Source organism: Vulpes vulpes, chromosome 1 (assembly GCF_048418805.1).
Source record: "Vulpes vulpes isolate BD-2025 chromosome 1, VulVul3, whole genome shotgun sequence".
Taxonomy (NCBI): Eukaryota; Metazoa; Chordata; class Mammalia; order Carnivora; family Canidae; genus Vulpes; species Vulpes vulpes.
This window is the reverse complement of record NC_132780.1, coordinates 92116181-92136050: the sequence shown is the minus strand read 5'-3', so window position 1 is coordinate 92136050 and position 19870 is coordinate 92116181. Positions and strand designations below refer to the sequence as shown.

General features: G+C 41.5%; 1 protein-coding gene across 2 annotated transcripts in view; it reads right to left on the bottom strand.

The window, feature by feature from the left end:
• The window catches only part of IL20RA (interleukin 20 receptor subunit alpha), a 39631-nt gene extending 20357 nt beyond the window's left edge, over positions 1 to 19274 (bottom strand). The window contains exon 1 of one of the 2 annotated variants that reach the window (XM_072720063.1): positions 19006 to 19274. In XM_072720063.1, the coding sequence (XP_072576164.1) occupies positions 19006 to 19120 (115 nt within the window). In that variant the 5' untranslated portion in view covers positions 19121 to 19274. Of the gene's footprint in view, positions 1 to 2463; positions 2598 to 19005 lie in introns of those variants that run through there. The other variant, XM_025997896.2, reaches the window with a different exon arrangement.
• Positions 19275 to 19870: the final 596 nt, after the last annotated feature.

The window sequence follows — 19870 nt, the reverse complement described above, 5'->3', positions numbered from 1 at the left end:
AGCAGTATCAGCTGATCACTGTGTGGGTTTGTATCTAGTAGGAGCAGAGAATATCTCAAAAAGACACAGCCTGCCCAATGTCTGTCTCTCTATCTTTCTAACTCTTTGGAGCCTTTGTGTATCAACTGTTTTTTTTTTTTTTCTGGAGATCATATGCCAGAAAATAATTATCAGTGAGTTAATACTGCTCTGTGCTACCAATAAGTTCTGATTTTTAATCAGACATTTGAGTACGAAGCTGAGAACATGGGGAGGCAGTGCCATGAAGCATCATATTTCCCAACCCTTCAAAAGTGAGGAACACTTTTAACACAAAAAGTTCCAAGGGTCTTTTCATATCTAAAACCTGTCATTCTCTACATTTATATGACACATGCACGTGAAGAGTAGTTAGCATCTTGTAAGAAAATTAAAATAGACAATGTATTATAATATCACAGATGGAAGATATTACCAAAACATAGCTCCATAGAACTAACTGATAAGAAACTAGGATATTCCAGTCTGTGGCAACTTGAGTTTGGAGATATAAAACACAAGTTATGTTAGATATTATAGTCCAGACATATGTCCCAATGTTTAATCTATATAAATCTTTATCTTTGACGACATCGATTTTGGCTTTAAAAAATTATTTATTTATTTATTTAGAAAGAGATCATGCACAGGTGAACGTGTGTGGTGGAGAGGAGTAGAGAGGAAGGGAGAGGGAAGAAGGAAAATAATTTCAAGCTGACTCCACATTGAGGACAGAGCGTGATGGGAGGGAGGGGGTGCTGCATCTCAAGAGTCAGAGACCGTGACCTGAGCTCAAACCAAGAGTGGGTTGTTTAATGGACTGAACCACCCAGGTGCCCCTTCTGCTTATCTTTAATGTGAGTATATGATTTACAGAATTCTCAAAATGCCTGAAACATACTCAAAACAGTTTTAAGAAATAACCTGGAAAAAAATGGATTACTCATTTCAAGTTAATGTAACTTAATTTCCTTGGTCATTGTTGTTAGGAGGAAACAAAGCAATTTTGCTATTCTGAAATGAACTATGCTCTGGAATGTGCTGTCAATAATGTTCATTGGTTTAACAGACATCTTGATTCATGTTTTATATTTGTTTAAATGATCCTCCAGAAATGCTCTGCTAATTATCAAAATAGGTTAAAGAAAATTAATAGTGAGCAATAACATTAAAACATTAAACATTTTTTCTCATGTCATTCTATTTTTTGAAAAGAAAATGTATTTCATTGCAAATGTTATGAAATGCATATGCAACTCCTCTGCAAGTCTACATTATGGGTAAATCACATGTATCACCACAATTTGGGTAGCTAGCCTCCAAATAGCCCTTGATAATCCCCTCCTCCTGGCATTCACAGCCTGTAAATCCCCTTCCACATTGTATCTGGGTTAGTCTCTGTGTTTTAATAGTTTGCTTTTATCTTTATTAAACAAAAATTAAAAACCCAGTGAAAAGACTGGAAATTTATTAGCCCCCCCCTTTTTTTATTAGCCTTTTAGTAGTAAGCGAAGATTGCAGCGACATCTTTTTGGATTTTTTTAAAGATAATGCTTAGTTAAGCTCACTGTACATTGACAAGGATTCAGAGTAGTGAACACCTTTAATAGAAATACATTTTAAAACGGATATTGTGGTTTGGGACACTATTTCTGGGGAAGGAATATTCCAGCTTTTAGTCCTGCAGAGCCTTTGTTTGATTGACATTATTTATCTGAATACATAAGTGGAAAATATATCAGTTTGGGATCATTCCCTTGTCATTAAATCAAAATATTATCTAGGAGCTGCTGTACCATGACAAAGGAGGTCACATTCTAGTATCAGCCCATCTCTGTCACCCCAGAGATGGTCTGCTAATTTCTGAACCCTTTTTAATCAGAGCAAATTAAGCCATGTAATCTTTTTTCATCACCCTTATCTCTCTGCTTGTATTTCGGAAATGGATATTTATCAATTTGGGATGAGGTATTGATAGTAATTTATTTATCTGTATCATTTGTAATATTGGTCAATTATGGAATTTTAATGATCTACCTTTGATCAATGGAAATAGATGCTTCTTGCTGTGGTTAGGTTTGACCTTTCTGCAAAGAAGCCTTCTAAGGACTGGGTTTGTTCTGGTTTCAGTAGGACATGAGAAGTCTTTTGGCGTGATTAAAAGTTATGTTGATAGTGAGATCTATTCATGACAGACTAAGAAATTTTATTTTAAAAGTAGATACTGAATGTGAATAAAAGCCAATTTGCATAAGACTTTAAAAATATAATACATATCGTGAAAAACCTTTACATGTTATATTTAACTGAAGCAAGGCAAATGGCTAGTATATAATGAAAACAGTAACTAACATTTATTGAAGCTTTGCCATGTGGCTGACACAATTCTATGTGCTTTATACAATCAAATCATACACATTCTCATAACAGCTGTATGGAAAGTACCTCCATTATCATCTCCATTATACAGATGCAGAAACTGAGGCACAGAGAAGTTGTACAAGTTCACACAGCTAGTAAGTGGAGGAGTTGTATTCAGAACCCACACTCTTAACTTTCTCACTCATCTGCTACCCTTGCAAACTTGCAGATAATCCTTATCTGAATTTAAACAAAAAGAAGACTTATGAGAAAATACATATTATCCCAGATATTCATATATAAAATCATTTAAATATGAATAAATATTAGATATTGATGTAGTCAGTACATTTCTTTAGATCCCACTACAATCTGTAGTAGGAAACTCTTTTTCCTTTTCCTCTCAGAGTATTTTATTTCAGCCCATATCCGAGCCTGGAGAATGCAAGTAGGAACTCTATTTCTACTTTGCCAATCCCCAGACAGTGTATGGTGACTAGAAAAACAGGGATTCCTAGAAGGCTATGTTTGAATCGATTTTGGTATCTTTTTAGTTGCTGAGTACATGCCCTCTACCAATTTGAAATCATAGTAAAATTTAAAGATGTAGAAATAACACATTTTGCTTTGGCCTTTAGCTCTTTGCCTCCTATAGAGAATACACTACAGTCAATCCCATTTATATTGATGAGAAACATCAGTTCAAGAGGCATCTTATTTATCCATTCAACTAATATTTGTTAGGCGCTATTATGAGTTGAATTGTGTCCTCCCAAAAAAGATATATTGAAGTCCTAATACTTTCAAGTCCTAATTGAAGTACCTCAAAGTGTTTCCTTATTTGGAAATAGAGTTGTAGACGTAAGTAGTTAAAATCATAGTGGAGTAAAGAGACTCCTAATCCAGTATGACTGGTTGTCCTTTTAAGAAGATGGCCATATGAAGACACAGTGACACAAAGAGAATGCTATTTGAAAATGAGGGCATGGATTCCCTACAAGCCAAGGAATAATGTAGGACTACCAGAAGTTGCAAGAAGCAAGGAGGAGCCTCCTCTAAAGGCTTCAGAGGAAGCACAGCCTTGACAACACCTTGATTTTGTACTTCTAGTACAAGAAAAGAAAGAACTATAAGAAGATAAATTTCTGTTGTTTTAATCCAGTCAACCTGTGGTCCTTCATGAGGGCAGCCTCAGGAAATGAATGCAGATGCTGCTATGTAGATATCTGGTGGTGAATACAGACTGGGTTCCTGCCTTTCTGGAGTTCCCAGACTAGCAGGGAGAGGGACACTATTAACAAGTAAATAAATACATAAATAAATATGTACTTATAAATTTGATGATTAAGCTATGAAAGGCAGTAAGGTTGGGTCTGGGTCACAGAACCTACTCAGGTGGAGTCTTAGGAGTTGGCTTGAGGTGGGAGGGCAGTATTCCAGGCAAAACCCCCTTGGATGGAAAAATAATCTCATCCAAAAAGGCAGTTCCTTGAAATTGTCAAAAGACAAGGGTGTTTGGGGAAAAAAAAAGTGAGGAAAAGGCGAGTGGTCAAGAACAAATTGAAGAAGTACATAGAGCTGGAGTCCTCATCTCTATAAGCCCTGGGAAGGAATATGGATTCCATTTGAAATTCAGTGGGAAAGTATTGAAGCCTTTTTTGTTTGTTTGTTTGTTTTTTGATGCCTTTTAAATAGGGGACGCCATGGGCCTATTAATATTTCAAATAGATTAAATCAGTACTGAGAGGAGAAAAGATTGGAAGGAGGCAGGAATCGAACTGGAGAGACCACTAAGACCATAATTACAGCAGTCTTAGTGAGGAAGGATGGGCTTGCCACCCCCACCCCCCCATGCTGGCTGTGGATATGGAGATGGGTGGGCAACTCAAAACTCTTTCAAAGTAGAAACAACAGGACTTCCTGATGAAGTGGAGCTGCAAGAGTCTCATTAGCAACAGAATTACCATGTTGTGAAAGCTTAAGTTAACAAATTAGGATTTATGAAGGAATATTTGCCTTCTTTTTTTCTATCTTGATGATGCAAAGGAGTGCTAAAAAATAGAATTCACACTTTTTTTTTTTTAAGAAGGAGAAATAGCACACCTAAACAAAAACAATTGATAACTAGTATTTTCTAGTTGTTTTTAAATCTTTGTGAAGTTTTTAGGCATTATGTTTCAGGTTTGGAAAACATAAAGGAAGACACTCCTGAGTAAACATTTAAATTGAGAGAAGTCATTTTTCTAACCTGCCAGTACTGATAAGATAATTTATTCAACACTGAAGTGAAAATATGTCACACCCACATCAATGTCAGGAGTCATGGGCCAACTTATGAGTAACATAGGTTTATGGCCTCTAAGTACAGCTTTGATTCTCTGATAGTCTATCCATTTCACATCCTAAATCACAGAGCTGCGGGACTGGCACACAGAGTTTTATTTCTGGGGGTTCTGTAGCATTACAACTTTGGAATGGAACACAAGGTTCTTCATGGTCGGGCCTGACCTTTCCTTTTGCACTTCTGCCAAATGCACCTTGTTCACCAGCCACACCAAATTACCTGCAATACCCTAACTTGCTCCACTGTTCTGTGCCTTTATGATTCTGGTGTCCTCCTCTTAGAGCATCTTTTGGAACCAAAAGACCCCTCATTCCTCCATGTGCGCATCCATTTAATAAATATTGGCTTATACTATTTTAATGACATGACAATACTGTGAAGTTATGTAGAGTATGGATGATCTCCACTGAAGTGGGGGAGGCGTTCTTGATGATATTCATCTGGCTATGAGGCTGCTCCTTGAAGAGAAAATGGAACTCAGCAGACCTCAAAAAGGGTGGGACTTCTGGGCTCCTTTTGAGCTTCCCTGACCAGGTATGGACTTTGAGCAATACTTAATGGTGCCCCTTGAATTGTGGTTATTTAGCACGGCCTCTGCCTTATCAAAGCTACAAGAGGTCAGCAAGGACGAGTCTACTTAATGAACTTCCAAGTAATGATTGATGAGTTATATCTGTAAGTCACATCATTCAGATTTGTTTCTGCTCTCAGTGTTTATTTTCTGTTTGTAACATTTTGGCCTTTGGGAAAGTTTTCTAGCCCAGCCTCATTTATGTTACACACCATAAGGAGAAAGTCCTGTCTCTGTTCTTGGGTCCTTCTAGTAGGATGACAATAGATAAATGACATTTGAAAGGGATAAATCTATGACAACTTCATTGGTGGAATATTATAAAATGTGGCTACTACATTTATTCCAAGAGTTATCTTTTATAAATACAGATCTCTAGGTATAGCAAAAACAGTATGCAACATTTTCCTGGTGGCCTCAAAGCTGACATTACATCTTCTAAGAATGTTGAAATTTTAATTATATGCCTGATCGTTTCTGATGCCTTTCTATTTCATTATACTGTGGGAAAAGCTCACGCATAAATTAGTGCCTGATGTACACCCATAAAAAGTAGTGAGGTTTTCAAAGTGAACTCATGAAGGGTCAGGGTAATCAGTCTCGTGGTTACCTAAATCTCTGTCTTTGGGTGCTGAGGTAATTTGACTTTCTTATTATGGTTGTATGTTCATCCACCAGTGAGGAAAACAACCAGATTGTAAGAGACTCAACAGTCAAACGTGTCCACCTCCGGTGAATTCCCTTTTGGGGCCATTCAGGTTTCTCAAGTTCATGACTAATCAGGGAACCCTGGCATAGAGGAACCGCTGCCCAACCTTGCCCAGAGAAAGTCTCCAGTCTCCGTGGCCCCGTCTGCTCTTCTGAAGCTCAAGCAGAGTTAAGGTATCACCAGGTTCTGAGCTGTTTGACATGTCTTAGAGTCTTTTATCCCCAGCATCTGGCAAATAAATGCTTTTGAAGAGAACTAACCAGGGACTGGTGGGGCTCACATAAACCATGGAGGCAGTGCAGGACCCAGATTCACATGAGGACTGAATGGGGGTGGAACTACCTGATCTGCCAAATCTTGGTATCTTGAAACCACCTTGGTCAACTCCACTGTACACAGGGGATTAACACAGTCCAAAGAGACTCCACAGATGTTTTTTAATGAAGGAACAGTAGTCCATGCATGGCAAGTGGTTGCTACATACTGCAAGTGTCTTTTGAAAGAGGAAAATACCTTAATACACTTGTATCAGTTCTTTATTGTGGGGAGTGAAATTAAAAGAGTTAACAAAAAGCACAAGAAGGTGATCAACCAATTTCTGAAACCACGAGTTATAAGTTACTTATCTTAACCACTCCCAAATGAGAACCAAACGGTATTGCTGCCTTTAGACAGATTCTCTCAGGTCTTGTTCTGACTTCATCATGCTGAAAGGAAAAGCAGATTTTCTTTTGTCTTAAGTGGTAAATTAGTTCTCCTGAAAAATATTAACTCCTCTTTCTTCTCTTCTTTCTAATTATGTATCCGGCAAGGGCCCTTAAAAACTAATCATCTAAAAACAGCATTTAAAATGTGATTCAGAAACTATTTACCTAAGAAAAGATACACAGCTGTGTTCTATATAGGAGAGAGCATGGTTTAGCGTGAACATTAGTTCCTGCACACTCGATTGTCTTCCCTGGACCACCATCTCCACAGTTACTTCTCTATTCTTTCTTTGCCCAGTCTGCTATATGTGGGTGCTGTCTCTATGTTCTCTCTAATAATACTGCACATTACATGGCACTGCCACCTGCCCTCTTTCACTGTCTTCTAGTAATTGTTTAGGTGAGTAGGCCAGAGAGAAGTTCTAAGAACAAGAGTTCCAGAGCCATACTGGAGGCCACTCTCTACCACTTAATGAACCATGCAGCCTCAAGTAAGTTATTTAACCTCTGCACCTCTATTTCCTCTTTGTAAAATAAAATAATACTATGGGCTTCATAGGACTGATGGGATGATTAAGTAAGATGCTCTACACAGATCTCCTAGAATAGTGCCTGGCACAAAGAAAGAGCTCAATCATTATTCGCTCAGTGTTGTCCTCCATGGTTACTATTCTCTCTTTACAGCTAACTAGATAGAGCCCAGGAGAAGCTGCATGACTTGGCTGTAGTTATTCAGCTATTTGGAGGATACTTGACTGAGGTCAAGTGTTCTGACTATAACAGGGCTCCTATTATTATAGGATACTTACCTACTGCCTTTAGGAAATGCTCCTAAGAGCACTGTTGCGGGAAGAAGGGATTGTATGATCACTATCAATTTTGCATGTTATAAATGATTGCTTCTAAGGAGAGAGAGAAGAAATTCAATGAGGAAAACCCAAGTATTTCTTCTTCATTGAAGCTTTTCCTGGTCAGAACTGTACACAGTCACGTCATTCATTCATTCATAACCACATAGTTACTGGGCACATATTGTGCACTAGGCACCAGCGTGCAGCAGAAGACAGAAACACACAAAAGGCCATGCTCTCATGGAATGAGCATATATTTGAATTTGGGACACAATCCATCAGTATATGCTTTCCCTGCCAGAAATGTGAACATTTATGTGGATGAGTGATGCATGAGTCATACAGAAAAAGCAGTGTTATTTCTTCATAGCCACACCTCAATAAATACATTTATGTGCTTAAACATGTTTTTGGTTATTGCTGTTGGTACCTGATAGCAAGCGAGACCTTAAAGCTGAGACTACTTTTTAAAAGAAACGTTTTGAAGTTTACCCATAGAAGAGTATGCATCTTCCATGAAGCTCCCAGGGGAGGGTTTATAATTATTCCTATAGTACTGCTCAGTTCATGGCATTTGGGGCACACTTTCTTTCAGGTATAATTAGTTTCAGAGGTAGCTTATAAACATGCAAAAAATTCCATCTCACTTTTTTTTTATATTCATACCTTTTTTTTGCCCAATTGTAACCTGATTTTCCAGCCTGACTACCCAAGTTTGTTGGAAACAGCTTGGAATGCTTTTGGAAATTAAATAATACCTCCAAGGTAAAGGTTTGCCACTTGATGGGCTATTCTGACCAACATATGAGCTCTACTTGGAACTTGGAAAAAAGGAGTTTAAGAAATATATTGTGGTAAGGTTTTTGTGCATCACCTTCCAAAGGGCCTATTTTAAAGACACCATTATTAACTTGTCTATGTCAACTTTGCTGTTAGAAAACCAGTTGTACTACCTTATATCATCTCTTATACAAATGTCTTCCTTTCCCTTTTAGAAATTAGCCCTTTCAGGACAGGAACTTGATTTTCTCCACATTTTGTGATCTCTAAAGTACCTTGATTTGTAATAATGAACATCATAGTAACTATGGAAAAACAGATTTGAGTGTGGATTGGTGCCTCTACTACTTGGTATCTTGCCTTGGAAATGAAAAGATGAAAGCAAGAAGAGAGTCAAGGGCAACCCATTTGGGACCTCTATAGTATTGAAAAGAATAGTGTTGGGAATTCCAAGTTCAATCAGCAGGTATTGATTAAATATCATCTATTTTTCAAATCATATTCACAACTAGTACTTCTTTTTATCCTTACAGAAGCAAAGTCATTCTTTCATTAATATCTCTATCACTTGAAATTTTCAGAGGGAAAATCAACAAGGTAAAATTGTAAGAAAATAATTAATAGAAAAAGTTAAGAGAGTTTTAAAAATAATTATTTAGTGGAAAGTAACTTGGAAGTAAATATTTAGTGGTGATTTGGAAGTATTAATAGTATTTGCTTCTGTTCATTGTTGACTCAAATTCTGAGGTAAATGAAGTTGATGGTGTGATCACCAGTTGCCATCTTAGATTTTCCAGTTGAACAAGACCAAGACAGAAGTGTACAGTAGCCATCAAAAAAACAAAACTGTCAGAGGGGCACCTGGGTGGCTCAGTGGTTGAGCATCTGCCTTTGGCTCAGGTCATGATCATGGGGTCCTGGGATCGAGTCCCACATCAGGCTCCTGCAGGGAGCCTGCTTCTCCCTCTGCCTACGTCTCTGCCTCTCTCTGTGTGTCTCACATGAATAAATAAATAAAATCTTAAAAAAAAAAAACAACACTGTCAGAAAGATAAAATTTTTTTTTGCAATAGGCTATCTCTTCTCTATAGTGACAAGTGATGCTTTGATGTTTTTAAGGGTTACCGGGGCTAAGATCAGGCCTCTTTTGGGTTGAATTATGCCTGGATGAAGTTGCATAACTATATGCAATAGAATGAACAGAAGTCCTCTACACTACATAGGCCACACTGAAGATTAGCTCTTTTAGATCCTTAACTGCCACAAAGATGTGAAAAACCACTGGTCAAGAGAAAAACAGAGTGACAATGAAGAGGCCACCCATAAAGAAGAGTCACAGGCACTGCTGCGTGGACAGCCTTGGAACTTCTTCAGGAATAGCTGAGAGAATGGATCAATTAAGACATTCCCTTTGCTCTTGCTCATTAAAGCCAACAGAGCCTTCAAAGCACTGTTTGATTAAGGAAGTAGGAAATAGCACCTAGGACACTAGCCTGATCTTGCAAAACCACAGCTATAACAATTGTGCCTTTTGTTAACCGTTTGTGGTCTGATCTGGTATTGCAAAGAGCCACAGACCATAGTGACCTGAGGCTGCCAATGGCCATCAAGTCAGGCTGTCCTATAGTTACAGAGCTCCTTACTCCTGCCCACGTTTTGTTTGTTGAATTGTAGGCTTAAAAGAAAGAACTTCAGGTGTGAAAAGGAGTATTAACTACCTGGTAATTTATAGATAGACTATTCTATGTGGAAAGGAATATTAACTACCTGGTAATTTATAGATAGAAGCTAACCCCTGATTTAGCTTCACAGGTATACCTTGGAGACACTGCAGGTTCAGTTTCAGGCCACGGCACTAATGTGAGTATCACAATAAAGTGAGTCAAATGAATTTTTTGGTTTCCCAGTGAATATAAAAGTTATATTTATACCATACAGTTGTCTATGAAGTGTGCAATTGCATCATGTCTAAGAAAACAATGCTTATAGCTTAATGAAAACAATACTTGATTGCTTAAAAATGCTAACCATCATCTGAGCTTTCAGCAGGTCATACTCACTGATCACAGACCACAAATAGCCACAACAAATATATATATATCAATTAATCTATCTATCTATCTATCTATCTATCTATCTATCTATCTATCATCTATCTATCTATCATCTATCATCTATCTACCAGCAAATCTTGTAAGCCCTAGTTTAAAGGGCCTCTTTAAGGGAAGCCCCACTTGCCTTCTAAATTTGATTGGTTATCTTGTTCTGTGCTTCTAAAGAAGCATGATTTTCTCAATTCTGGCATTTATACTTTAACATAATAATCACCTGTGTGAGACTAAAAGTTATGTGACAAAAGAGACCTTGTTTTCTTGTTCACCTTGATGCCTACAATTATTCCTGATATATATAAATGAATGACACTGAATGAATGAAAAGTACTCAAATCACATTATGTCAAGGTATATGTTAACTTCTGAACACCCAAAATAGATGCATGGGGTGCTAGGGTAATTCTTCTTCCTTAAATCTGGTCACTTGGAATACCTTATTCCCCTAAAGTTATTTGCTCCTGAGTTGCATGTGATAATTTATTTCACACTTAGAAATTATGAGCTAATTTTTAAAATAACAAAGTAGAGCACTTTGCAACAAATATATTTTAATCTAAAATGGAGAAGGAGGACTGGCTTGGAATTAGACGGATAGTTAGCCTTAAGTATGAAAACGGTCCTTGTTGGAGCAAGAGTGACGATTTTGCAGTGAAAGTGTACCTCAGACAAGCCGAGGCAGGAGGTAGAGGTCTGAGGAGAGGGAGCCCCTCTGCTGAAGAATTTTAAACTGCACTGGCTTTATTACACACCATGGATGGCTCTTCACCTGCTTTTTTTGCTGAGCTAGAATTGACCTATAACATCATATTAGTTTTAGGCTTACAAAATAATAATTCCATATTTGAATATATTACCAAATGGTGGCTCTCTCTTATGTTCATGTTATGGAAAGTACAAGAGAAGACCTCATCTCCGCCCTCAACATTCTTAGGAGAGACTTTCAGTCATGACACTTCTGCATTCTTTGGCAATGGACATAGACTATAAACATGCTGAGGATGAGAAAGCCACCGCATGGGGCTGAAAAGGGAGCTTTTCTCCACTTTGCAAGCCAAGGCCACGGATCCTGCCCTACATTCAAGACTATGAGTGAGGGTAGGTGTTATGAATTCAGTTGTGCCTCCCGAAAAAAGTATGTTGAAATCCTAACCCCTGGTACCTTATAAAGTAACCTTAATTAGGTACACGGTCCTTAGAGAGGTAATCAGTTAAAAAAGGTCATTAGGTTGGGTCCTAATCCAATACGACTGGTATCTTATAAAAGGGGGAAATTTAGGGGCACCTGGGGGGCTCAGTTGGTTAATCGTCTGCCTTTGGCTCAGGTCATGATCCCAGCGTCCTGAGATCCAGCCCTACATTGGGCTCTCTGCTCAGCAGGAAACCTCTTCTCCCTTTCTGCTCCTCTCCCGGCTCATGCTCTCTCTTTCTCTGTCCAATGAATAAATAAAATCTTTAAAAGGGAAGGGGGATTTGGACACAAAGACAGACATCCACAGAGGAAAGATTGTGTGAAGACACAGGGAGAGCACCATGTGAAGGCAGAGAATTGGAATGATGATCAACAAGCTAAGGGATGGCGAAGATGGCCAGCAACCACCAGAATCTAGGAGAGAGGCATGGAACAGATGCTCCTTCAGAGACCTCAGAAGGCATCAACCCTGCCAATATCTTGATTCCAGGCTTCTAGCTTCCAGAACCATGAGATAATAAATTATGGTATTTTAAGCTACCTGTTTTGTGGTACTTTGATACAGCGGCCTCAGAAAACTAATACAGGAGGTATTTTTTGCTTGCCTGTATCTATCCTCAAAAATGAACAGTGTTTACTGAGGAGAACGGTGAACGCTTTAAGGGCTGCCGAGTCTCCAGAAAGTAAAGATGAGGGGATTGATGAAAGCAGGAAAATATCTGCAAAGTTAAGGGGGAGGAAATTCAAATGGGGGAAATAATGTAAACAAATGCATTGACTAGGACAACGCAGTTGCCAAAACACCTCATATGACCAAAACACAAATGCACCCATATGGGATGGAACTTTGAGGAAGCCGAACGAAAAGCATACATGTTGAGAATCAGGCAGTAGAAGGACAACTTACTGACGCGTCTGTACAGGACAAAAGGATGCCAGGTCTCTGGGACTAGCGGTAGAGCTGGCATTTGCAAAAGCAGCGCATGAAGGGACTGAGGTAGCCGTATGGAAGCCATTTTGTGGCCCAACATGCAATGTGCTGACCACCACAGTCAGAAATCAGACCTAGAGTTGAACAGATACCCAGTAAACATTTTTATTTTCAGAAAAGAGTATCTTTGGTTAGATTAAAGACCACCATCACAGACCCAAGCTTTGATAAAACATTATGCTGTACTTCCATCTTCTAGCCTTCGAGAAGCAAACAGAAAACTAACCTCCACAAAGAGAACTTGTCTTAATATGAAAGCCTGAGTATAGAAGAGGGTTCAGAGTCTGTGTCTCTGAGGAGAGGACAACAAAGAAAAGGAGGGCAGTTTTCGGGCTTCCAGAACCCTATGTTCACCAAGAACCTGATGCTGAATCATTCAAGGACAAACATGCCAGGCGCAGTGCTTAAAATGTTAGTAAACTGGCCATCTCATCAAGATCGGCAGGGAGGCAGCCTGGGACCTTGCCGGCCAACACACAGATGTTAGAAAGATCAAGACAGGCCGACATGGCACGTCTGGGAAGGTGCTTAGCTAAGAGGAGAGAAGACACAGAATGCTCCATGCAGTTATCGGCACAGCTTGTTCTGCTTGGCTTCAGCAATATAGAGTGAGGACCAACTGTAGGTGAAGATCCAAGAGATTAAGACCTTCGTTCATTATATGGAAGAACATTTTAATAGCTGGAAGTTTGCCAAGACAGGACATCCTGCTTTGGGTGTCAGACAGTGAATGTCCCATGGTGACAGGTAATCAAATAGCAGGTAGGTAATAATCTGGAAATGTGCTCCAAAGGAGATTCACAGGAGAAGCAGTTGGATGGGACTTTCATGTCCTGTCAACTCCAAGTTTCTATATACACAGGAATTCTGAAAACTAAAATAGAGGATGTATTTAATTTTAATGTCTTCAGCCAGTAATTTTTTTCTTAAAGTTTTCTTATTCTCCAATTTTATAAGTAATTGATGTACTTTGGAATTGGTTAGAATGGTTTAATTCACTTTTCTGGCATCAGCTTTTGTGTCAAATAGTCGTAAATATGGACCAAGAAAAATCAGAATGCTTTCAAAATATCATAATCCTAGCATAAGTGTAATGTTAGTTAGTAAGATGGATAAAATGATTTTATTCATTAAAACGTATGCTACATTAAGCTGTAGCTGATTCTAAGGTGTCTTTTTCTTTTAATCATCATGGAGATAAATGTATCAATGATACCTGGTAAAACTGTACAGTGACGAAAATGATGCAAATAGAAAATCATTTTAAACACATCATGCATGAAATTAAAGGTGCTTTTAAGCAAAAAAATCACAAATTTACTGAGTAATATTTTGTGAAAAGTACTATGCTGAGCACTAACAAAGGCAACACACAGATATGCAGTTTTATTTATTTAAAATATTATAGGGGCATCTGGGTGGCTCAGTCAGTTAAGCATCTGACTCTTGATTTTGGCTCAGGTTATGATCTCAGGGACGTGGAATCGAGCCCCATGTCAGAGTCCCACGTCGTGCTCAGCACAGAGTCAGCTTGTCTTTCTCCCTCTCTTCCTCTCTCCACTCCTGCTCTCTCTCAAATAAATTTAAAAATATTTTTAAAAAGTACTACAAAAATGTTTTACATTGAACTGCTTATCCTAACATATTTAAAACACTAATAATTCCATCTGCCTAGTCCCTTGACCAAAGTTTATGCTTAAATGAGAAATATGTGTCCTACGTATGGCTCTACCAGCCAGAGCTGTACAAAAAGGTACACTCAGAGAACTGAGGTACCTCCTCAGCCCTTCCACATTGTTCCTAATCCATGCCACCTCACCGAGGTAACAAATCCCCTTAGTTGTTCTTTTGAGAGTGCATACTGTCTTTCCTGGGTTTGTCCTATAGGAAGTTTAATAAATAGTTACAGGCAGTAGGTACACACACATTCGGAAGATATGAAGCTGGTGATACTCTAGCCACACGCTTGGATCTGGGATACATGATGTTCCCTAGACAGGTTGGGGATGCACCTCTAGCTGATAAACGTGGAAGCCATGCAAATGTACAAGAAATTATTTTATGTCTGCTCCAAAGTAATAGTAACTATACAGTGAAAATCCCTGTAGAAACCACCTTCACCAAGTGATCAAGGTTAACATCACCACAAAGAAGACATATTGATATCATAAATCCTTTGCTATGATGCCCTGAGAAAGACAATATAATTTGCTCAAAAGGAATAACCTCACTTTAATCATGAAGAAACATCAAATGAACCCAAATTGAGGGACATTCTAAGAAGAGATGACACTCCAAAGTGCCATGAAAGCAAAAACAGGCTGAGGAACTGTCATAGATTGGAGAAGATGAAGGAGACAGGACAGGTAAATGTAAAGTGGGATCCTGGAACAGAAAAACAGCCTTAGTGGAAAAACGGTTGAAATCTGAGCAAGGTCTATAGTTTAGTGAATATATCACACCAATGTTAGTGTCCTGGTTTTGAACATCATACAACGGTTATGTAAGATGTTAAACTTGGGAGAAACCAGCTAAGGGATTTATGGATAGCCTACTGGTTTTGAAACTTTTCTGTAAGTCTCAAATTATTTCAAAATTAAAAGTTAAAAAAAATAATGAAGGGAATTTAATTAGTCCACGGGAATCATCTGTGTGTACAAATAACTTCTCAGTGAAAGAGAATATCCAAATGCTGCTATGTTGATATTAAAGAAGAGACACTTCAACAAATACCATCACTGTGTTAATTATAGTAAATTAGTTCTAACAAGCATAGATGTAGTAGTAATATTTGGCTATATTCTAAAAGCTCCAAAACTAAAGCTAGGTTCATTTATTCCTAAATATAAACTTGTCTTTCTTTGAGGATTGTGGGCAGATCTCCCTGAGGGAGGCATATTGGAGGTAAGATGCCAAGTCTGAGCAGGAGTTAGAGTTAGCTGGGGCTAGAGTGGGTAGGAGCACTCTAGCAGAGGGAACTACAAGTATGAAGTCTCTGAGGTGAAAAAATGGTTTGGCTTGCTCTAGGAACTGGAAAAAGGCCAGTAGATCAGGAAGTAAGTGGTGTGAGGTAAGGCTGAGAGATGGAGGAGTGGTCCACAAAAGCCTTGTAGGTGAGTTCAGAATTATTCTATAGCAATGAATACTTGTCGAGGGCTTGAGGAGAGGAGATACATGACCTTGGGAAGTCATCTTCTCCTGCTCTCTCTTATTGGCTCCAGAAGCTTGTTTATAGAATGCTGACCGTAGTTCCTTCTTTTTTATTGTTTTTATTTTTATTTAATTTTTATTTATTTATGATAGTCACAGAGAGAGAGAGAGAGAGGCAGAGACACAGGCAGAGGGAGAAGCAGGCTCCATGCACCCGGAGCCTGACGTGGGATTCGATCCCGGGTCTCCAGGATCGCGCCCTGGACCAAAGGCAGGCGCTGAACCGCTGCGCCACCCAGGGATCCCCCTGACCGTAGTTCCTTATCTTCACTGAAGAATAAGCATGGAATGGGCCCACAGGGCAGAGTATGACATGTGACAGGGATAAACTTGCTGGCAAAACTTCTGTCTCTGGAGAGTTTATAGAGTGAAAGTGAATGGATATGGGTGTCATGCCTGCCTTGAGGGAACACCACAGATGTTCTGAATTCTGTTAAAAGATTACCTGAATTTAAATATCAACATTTTCCTAGAATGTTGATGCTACGTTGACGTTTTTTTCTTTCTCTTTGAATGTTTGGTTTATACAGCCTGATCTATTGACAGCCTGGCAGCCTCATCTAACCCTTCGAAAGCCCACATTGCTTAGCGGATATTGTGGCTAATCCATCAGGATAGAAATCACTCTCTCTTCAGGGATAAGTATGATATCCAGGTAGCTTCCAACCTGATTTTTCCAGCAGTCCTTAGGGTGCCTGAAGACCCAGAAGAGAAATAAATGCCTTAATAAGAGCTAAGGAGGGGCATTTGGGTGCTCAGTGGTTGAGCATCGGCCTTTGGCTCAGGGTGTGACCCTGGAATCCTGGGATCAAGTTCTGCATCTGCTCCCCACAGGGAGCCTGCTTCTCCCTCTGCCTGTGTCTCTGTGCCTCTTGTGAATAAATTAATAAAATCTTAAAAAAAAAAAAAAAGGAAGAGCTAAGTAAGTACCTGGATCTTATGGATCAGAAAAGAATTTCTTCTGGGATCCCCCCCCCAAAAAAAATTTTGCTTTAACACCAAGAATATTACTACTTTCTAACGCCAGCCCCCCAACGCAATTTTGGAGCAAGCCTTATTTCTCTCTTTGATTAAATATAGAAACAAGCAAATTCGTATCTGCTAGTTGAAGGCTCAATATTTGTACAAGCCAGGAATAGTCTCTTCCTAAACAGTATATGTAGAAACAACTATAAAACAATATAAAATCATAAAATAATATAACATAATATTATAAATATGTTTATAAATACTGAATAAAATAAAATAACTATAAGTTTTGATAAATTTAGGATTTAGAAGAGAAACATTTTGAGGGTATTTCTATTGTTCAAAAATCTCTCTAACATCAATATGCAAACCTCTTTTGTGACTGTATTGAACTTATTATTACTGTATTTTTATTGAAGTGCAGTTGACATACAATGTTACATTAGTTTCAGGTATACAACATAGTGATCCCACCAACCTGTAATTAGGCCATGCTTACATGTATAGCTACTATCACTATACAAAGCTATGATAATACTAATGACTATATTCCCTGTGCTGTACCTTTTATTCCTGTGACCTATTCATTCCATAACTGGAAGCTGTATCTCCCACTCCCCTTCACCTATTTTGTCCATTTTCCACCTCCCTTCCCTCTAGCAACCATCAGTTTGGTCTCACTGTTTCTGCTTTTTGTTTATTCATTTGTTTTGTTTTTTAGATTCCACGCATAAGTGAAATCATATGGTATTTGTCTTTTTTCTTCCCCAACTTATTTCACTTAGCATAATATTCTCTAGGTCTACCTATGTTGTTGCAGATGGCAAGATCCCATTCTTTTCTATGGCTGAGTAATATTCCTGTATGTGATGTGTGCATGGGTGTACGTGTATCACATCTTCTTTATTCATTCATCTATCATGGACATTGGAGTTGCTTCCATAATAACTGTATTGAACTTAAACTTTGTATGGAACTTTTTCTTGGACTATTAAGAATACTGGAAAAAAAAAAAAAAGAATACTGCACTTTGGAGGACAACTTTCTTTCTGCATTCACTGTTGATCAGCTCTGGGTTAAAAGGCATAAAAGCCTGAACCACCTACAAAGTACAGTATTTGGGAAGCTTTGCTGGTTTTAACTTAAAAAAAAAAAAATCCCGGATATCTTGCTTTTTAAACATCTTAAATCTTTTTCTCATATACTAGAAATGCAGAAGAAAAACAGAAATCAGGTCAACAAATCATCCCGGCTTACTGGATTCCATTTGGCAGAATTTAAACTTAAAAACACAGCAAAACACATTTCCGTCACAAATTTAGGTCATAAATCAGGTAAAAGTTTTGTTACTTCCGAAAAGGCCAGAGAGCACATATCTGTATATGGTCGTAGCTGCAGAGGAAAAACTATGCCGGGCTCCAGGGAACGCGGCTCCTTCCGAGCAGACCCTGGGCCGGGGCGGGTGTTCGGAGCGCAGCGCAGCGGGCAGGCGGGCGCGGGCGCAGGCGGGGGCGCGGGTGCGGGCGGGTGCGGGGGCGCGGGTGCGGGCGGGTGCGGGGGCGCGGGTGCAGGCGGGGGCGCGGGTGCGGGCGGGTGCGGGTGCGGGTGCGCGGGCGCGGGCGCGGGCGGGGGCGCGGACGCGGGCGGGGGTGCGGGCGGGGGCGCGGGTGCGGGCGCGGGCGCGGGCGCGGGCGCGGGCGCGGGCGGGGGCGGGGGCGCGGGCGCGGGCGCGGGTGCGGGCGCGGGCGCGGGTGCGGGCGGGGGCGCGGGCGCGGGTGCGGGCGGGGGCGCGGGCGCGGGCGGGGGCGCGGGCGCGGGCGCGGGCGCGGGCGCGGGCGCGGGCGCGGGTGGGGGCGCGGGCGCGGGTGCAGGTGGGGGCGCGGGCGCGGGCGCGGGCGCGGGTGCGGGCGCGGATGCAGGTGCGGGCGGGGGCGCGGGCGCGGTCACTGCCTCGGGCCGCAAGCTCCGCTCGGAGCCGCCGCTGTCACGCTCGCTCCCCCCCTGCGCCCCCCTCCCCCGCAATGGAAAGTGTGAGACCCTCAGCCCTGCAAGTTGACCAGGGAGCCGAGGCGCGCGGGCGGCAGCCGCGTTTCTCCCGGGGCTCCCAGCGCCACCCCCCGCGCCTCCCGCGAGCGCCCCGGGGCGCGGGGGGCAGTCGGCGGCCGGCCCGGGAGCGTCCCCGCCCTCCTACCTGCGCGTCCCGACGGCGCCGCCGCGAGCAGCAGCAGCAGCAGCCGCAGGGCCTGGCGCCCGGGCGTCCGGACCCCTCGGGGGGTGCCCGGCGCCGGGGGTGGGCGGGCCCACATGGGCGGCGGGCCCGGGTCACACCCCCGCCGCCCCCACGCGGCCCCGCGCCGCCGCCGCCCGCGATTTCTGGTCCCCGAGTCTGCGCCGGCGGCCAGACCTGCCCTGGGGAGACGGAGCCGGCGAGCCCACGGGAAAGGGCGCCTGGGATGGAGGCGAACCCGAGAGCCACTCCTCTAGACTTGGCCGTGTCAGAGTTCGGGGCCGGAAGCAGGCGGGTGTTTATGCCTCAACGTCCTGCCAGGGCTCTGCCATGCGCTGCATTGGAGTCCACGCAGCCTCCCCGGCGGCAGCCAGGTGTCATCCCATGGTGCGTTACCCCCATCCTGAGAAGGGCAACTCAGGAAGTCAGGGCATCTGCTTGGATGAACCCTCCCCCCCCCCCCAAGCTGCGCGCAGGGGCCTGAGGATTCCACCCAGGCCCGCTTCCAGGTCCCAGGCTCTTCATGACGCGATGGCGCTGGTGGACATGAAGAAACGTGCTAAAGTAGTTACAATGGTATAAAGAAAACCTGACAACCGGTCTCGGCTCTGGTCCTTGAGAGGGAGTTGTAAAGGTTGGGCACAGCCTTAAAATAGAGAAATAAACCATCCACCTGGCATGTGTTCCCTCTTTCCCTCACAGATAACCTGAGTGTGCAAAATCAGATCCCTACACTTGCATCAACGACTGTCATCTTCAACCAAAGAACCTAGAGTGATTGAAAAGTAAGAAGTCTTTTTGCTGGGAAGGGAGGGAGAGGAAGGGTTAG